Here is a 3,894-nt window from a genome sequence, read left to right as displayed (position 1 = left end):
CTTGTTCAAACAGCACTTACAGGTAGGTGACTATTTTTGCTAAGTCATCCTGGGGATGCTCAAAGCCCCATTGTGAGATCCTTCCTGGCTCCTCCTTCCTCCCCACCCCTTTAATCAACCCTTAAGTGGGCTCACAAGGCTCTGCCACTCACTCTGCACGTCCATCATGGCTTACATTGCCAAGTCCTTCTACGACCTCAGTGCTATCAGCCTGGATGGGGAGAAGGTAGATTTCAATACATTCCGAGGCAGGGCAGTGCTGATTGAGAACGTGGCCTCGCTTTGAGGCACAACCACCCGGGACTTCACCCAACTCAACGAGCTGCAATGCCGCTTCCCCAGGCGTCTGGTGGTTCTTGGCTTCCCTTGCAATCAATTTGGACATCAGGTGAGAGGTCCCTGGACTTGGACTGCTGAAGCTCTAGAGGACTAAGGAGAGGGGGAGAATGACTGTGTGCTGGAGTGTCTGGAATTATGGGGTATGTTTTGTTAAGCAAGGTCTATAGGTACAGGTGAGTACCAGGGGAAGTCAGTATGAGTCTGTCTGTGACAGCACACCAAAGATGTGGATTTCATGGTTTCTTGTCTTCCCACTACACTCACTCCATGAGGGTTGGTACCAGGTCTGGTTTTCTCTGCACTGTGTCCTTGGTGCCTAGGGTATAGAAGACATTCATTAAATATTTGTTGAATGAATGATGGAGGAAACAGAAGATAAAGAATCAAATTAGGATTGAACTGACTCAGGAGACCGTTGTTCTCACTAGACTTGATTCTGCTATTTAATGGGTCAGTGCCCACTCAATTTTTCTGTTTTGGTTTCCTCATCCATAAACTAGGGATAATACCACTTGTCTCATATAGGAGGGCTTCCCTGGTGGCTCGGCAGTAAAGAATCTGCCTGAGTGTAGGAGACAAGGATTTGATCCCTGCGTCGGGAAGACCCCCTGGAAAAGGAAATGGCAACTCGTTCCAGTATTCTTGCCTGGGAAATCCCACGGACAGAGAAGCCTGGTGGGCTACAGTCCATGGGGTCAGAAGAGCTGGGCACGAAGGATTATTGTGAGGTTGATAGTGTAAGAGCTACAAAAGTAACTTGGAAAATATAAATATGAAAAAGCAAGCAACTTTATTATTTAGATTGAAAGGTTTTGTTTGTTTGTTTGAAAGCAGCCAAGTGGACAGTGAATTTGGGGGAAGGCAAAGGGTTTATAAAGTGCGTGTGTTGCCTCTGGGTATCATATGCTCCTCAATGTCCCTGATTAGTGGGTCAAGTTGTTACACATCTTTAGCCCACACACCTCAAGTTATCTTTTAGGGATTCTTCTATTTTCACTTAGGATTTTAATAGCACAAGCAGGCAGAATGTCCCTAAGTGAACCCTCCAATTATAATCTCTTTGGTTCAATTCACAGAGGCCTGAAGGCAAGGAAGAGACTGGCAGAGATACAGGCAGGAAGGCTGAAATGTCACTGGTTGTGACAGACCTGAGCCCAAACCATGACTGCTCTACTGTACCGTCCCCGTCTCAACTCCGTTTCTAGACGTGGCCAGGACGAGAGAGATACAAGAGGCAAAACCTCCTCACAGGTGCCTCCAGCCACCACTTCAGGCCAGCCAGTTGCTGAGGGAATTCATAATGTACCAGTAGCCAGCCAGCCATGTGCATTAGGAGATAAGACTTTAATAGCCATCAACTCTGGGCTCAAGATGTCATGACGGCCTGGAACTGACTGTACTAATCGGTTCTAGTAGGTCAGAGGCGGGAACTTTTTCCCAGAGGGAGATACCGGACTCTTAGACTTGGGGGTGGGGGTGGAAAATAAGGGTTTCCATGGGCCTTTGAGGGTTGTCAGGGGTGGAGAATCCTAAGCAGGGATAAGACAGGGCTGGCAGCAGGGAGAGAAGACAGGTAATGGGTTGAGAGCTAAAGCATTCTAGCTGAGGGTGAGGTCTAAGAGGAAGGAACCATAATTACACATGCACAACTTTTGCCCTTCTTGCACTTATTTCCGTAACTTCCCCTTCCCCTGGCCTATTCCAGAAGCCTAAACCCTTTATCCTATTTAATTCATGCCTGGTGGCCATGAAGTAATTTCATATACAGTACATTCATTGTTGGTGCTAATCTATCTTATCTTTATATGGCACCTGAAAGCTAGTCTTCCTTGGATGGGGTTCTCCTTCATCAAAGTTTTCTCCTACTTGTACTTCAGATCTAGGACGAGGCAAGATGAAAGGAAGAAGCTATAAATCCCATTCTTCTAGACTTCAATTTCACCTTTAGTTTGAGGAGCTGAGTAGGGCAGAGGCCGAGGCTATATTCAACACTCACAGGTAATTAGAAGAGAGGCACAATCAGGGCAGAAGGAAAGGGAAGGTGGTGGCAGGCATGTGAGTGTGTGTGCATGCAGATGTGAGTGTGTGCAGGCTCTGTGTATGTGTGTGTGTGCCTGCAGCTACATAAGTGGAAGAAGGGTTCTAGGCAGTGTGACCTGAGCCCCCTTTCCTTTTCTACTTCCCTGAGCTGAAGGTTCCTTGAAGATTCAGACATACCCTAAGAACTGCTCAGGGTAGATCGAGAGAGAAGCAACAGCTCAAAAGCGCTAAATCTTCAGTACAAGAACAGCCAAACTAGGATCTTTGAGAACTTTCAGAAACAACAGCAAACCATCAGGACAATAGCTCTGAGAGGGAAAACTCTGAGTCAATAGTAGGGCAAAACGAACGAAGAAGAGACAGAATAGGAAGGGGGATAGACTGCAGCCTACCAGGCTCCTCCACCCATGGGATTTTCCAGGCATGAGTACTGAAGTGGGGTGCCACTGCCTTCTTCAGGAAGGGGGAAGATACCTAGAAAGAATGACCCTGTGGAGTACAGAAGAGTGAAAGGCTGTGTAGATTCTCCATCTTCCCCTTGCCTTTTCCAAGCTTTGTCTCTTTGCTCCCCCAGGAGAACTGTCAGAATGAAGAGATCTTGAACAGCCTCAAGTACGTCCGCCCCGGGGGTGGGTTCCAGCCCACCTTCACCCTTGTCCAGAAGTGTGATGTGAATGGTCAGAATGAGCATCCTGTCTTTGCCTACCTGAAGGATAAGCTCCCCTACCCTTATGATGACCCGTTTTCCCTCATGACCGATCCCAAGTTCATCATTTGGAGCCCCGTGCGCCGCTCAGATGTGTCCTGGAACTTTGAGAAGTTCCTCATTGGGCCGGAAGGGGAGCCCTTCCGCCGCTACAGCCGCACCTTCCAAACCATCAACATCGAGCCTGACATCAAGCGCCTCCTCAAAGTTGCCATATAGACACTAGCAGGTCTATCTCCTCCCGCCCTGAGAGTCTTTCCTGAGCATTCACTGTGCCCTCAGAAGACTGCTGGGCCCAGGCTTTCCCTTCAGAACATCCCCTTCACTGAAGAGCCTTGCCTTTCTGGTCTGCCTGTTTCCTTCCCCTACCCGCAACCTTCTGGTTGGTGATTCAACCTGAGGCTCCAAGACATGGGTGGGCTCTGTGTCTTCACAGAATGATGGCACCTTCCTAAATCTGTATGGGCGGTGTTTGAGAAGAGTGAAGGCCTGGAGCCAGCCTGTGGGCTGAGTCCAATAAAGGGTGGGTGTGGAAACGGCCAGGCTCTGTGTGTCTTTTTCCTTGACCAAGTGGGGAGGGGTGGCAGGGCTGCAGGCAGAACTGGGGGTGGGCAGCACGCAAAAGCTGAGGAGGGGGCCTCTGATCAAGGGGACGCCCCAATTCCTGTCCGGAAAGCAAGCTCTGGTAAAGGTCAACAGTGGCAGGTGGTTTCGGGAAATGTGAACTGTCTTATTCCTTTATGGCTCTTCTTCCGGACTGAGGAAAGAAGGTGATAATGAGAAGAAAGGGGAAGTGGCAGAAGCACTGG

The 3,894-nt window shown here is 49.0% G+C and overlaps 1 protein-coding gene across 1 annotated transcript; it reads left to right on the top strand.

Moving 5' to 3' along the window:
* GPX2 (glutathione peroxidase 2) lies at positions 1 to 3,625 on the top strand. The gene is made up of 2 exons (NM_001163139.2): positions 1 to 388; positions 2,954 to 3,625. Exons 1-2 carry the CDS (start codon positions 167 to 169, stop codon positions 3,302 to 3,304), a joined length of 573 nt encoding a protein of 190 aa, NP_001156611.1. The 5' UTR covers positions 1 to 166; the 3' UTR covers positions 3,305 to 3,625.
* Positions 3,626 to 3,894: the final 269 nt, after the last annotated feature.

Source organism: Bos taurus, chromosome 10 (assembly GCF_002263795.3).
Source record: "Bos taurus isolate L1 Dominette 01449 registration number 42190680 breed Hereford chromosome 10, ARS-UCD2.0, whole genome shotgun sequence".
Taxonomy (NCBI): Eukaryota; Metazoa; Chordata; class Mammalia; order Artiodactyla; family Bovidae; genus Bos; species Bos taurus.
The sequence above is the reverse complement of the archived record's forward strand: the minus strand, read 5'-3'. Positions and strand labels throughout refer to the sequence as shown.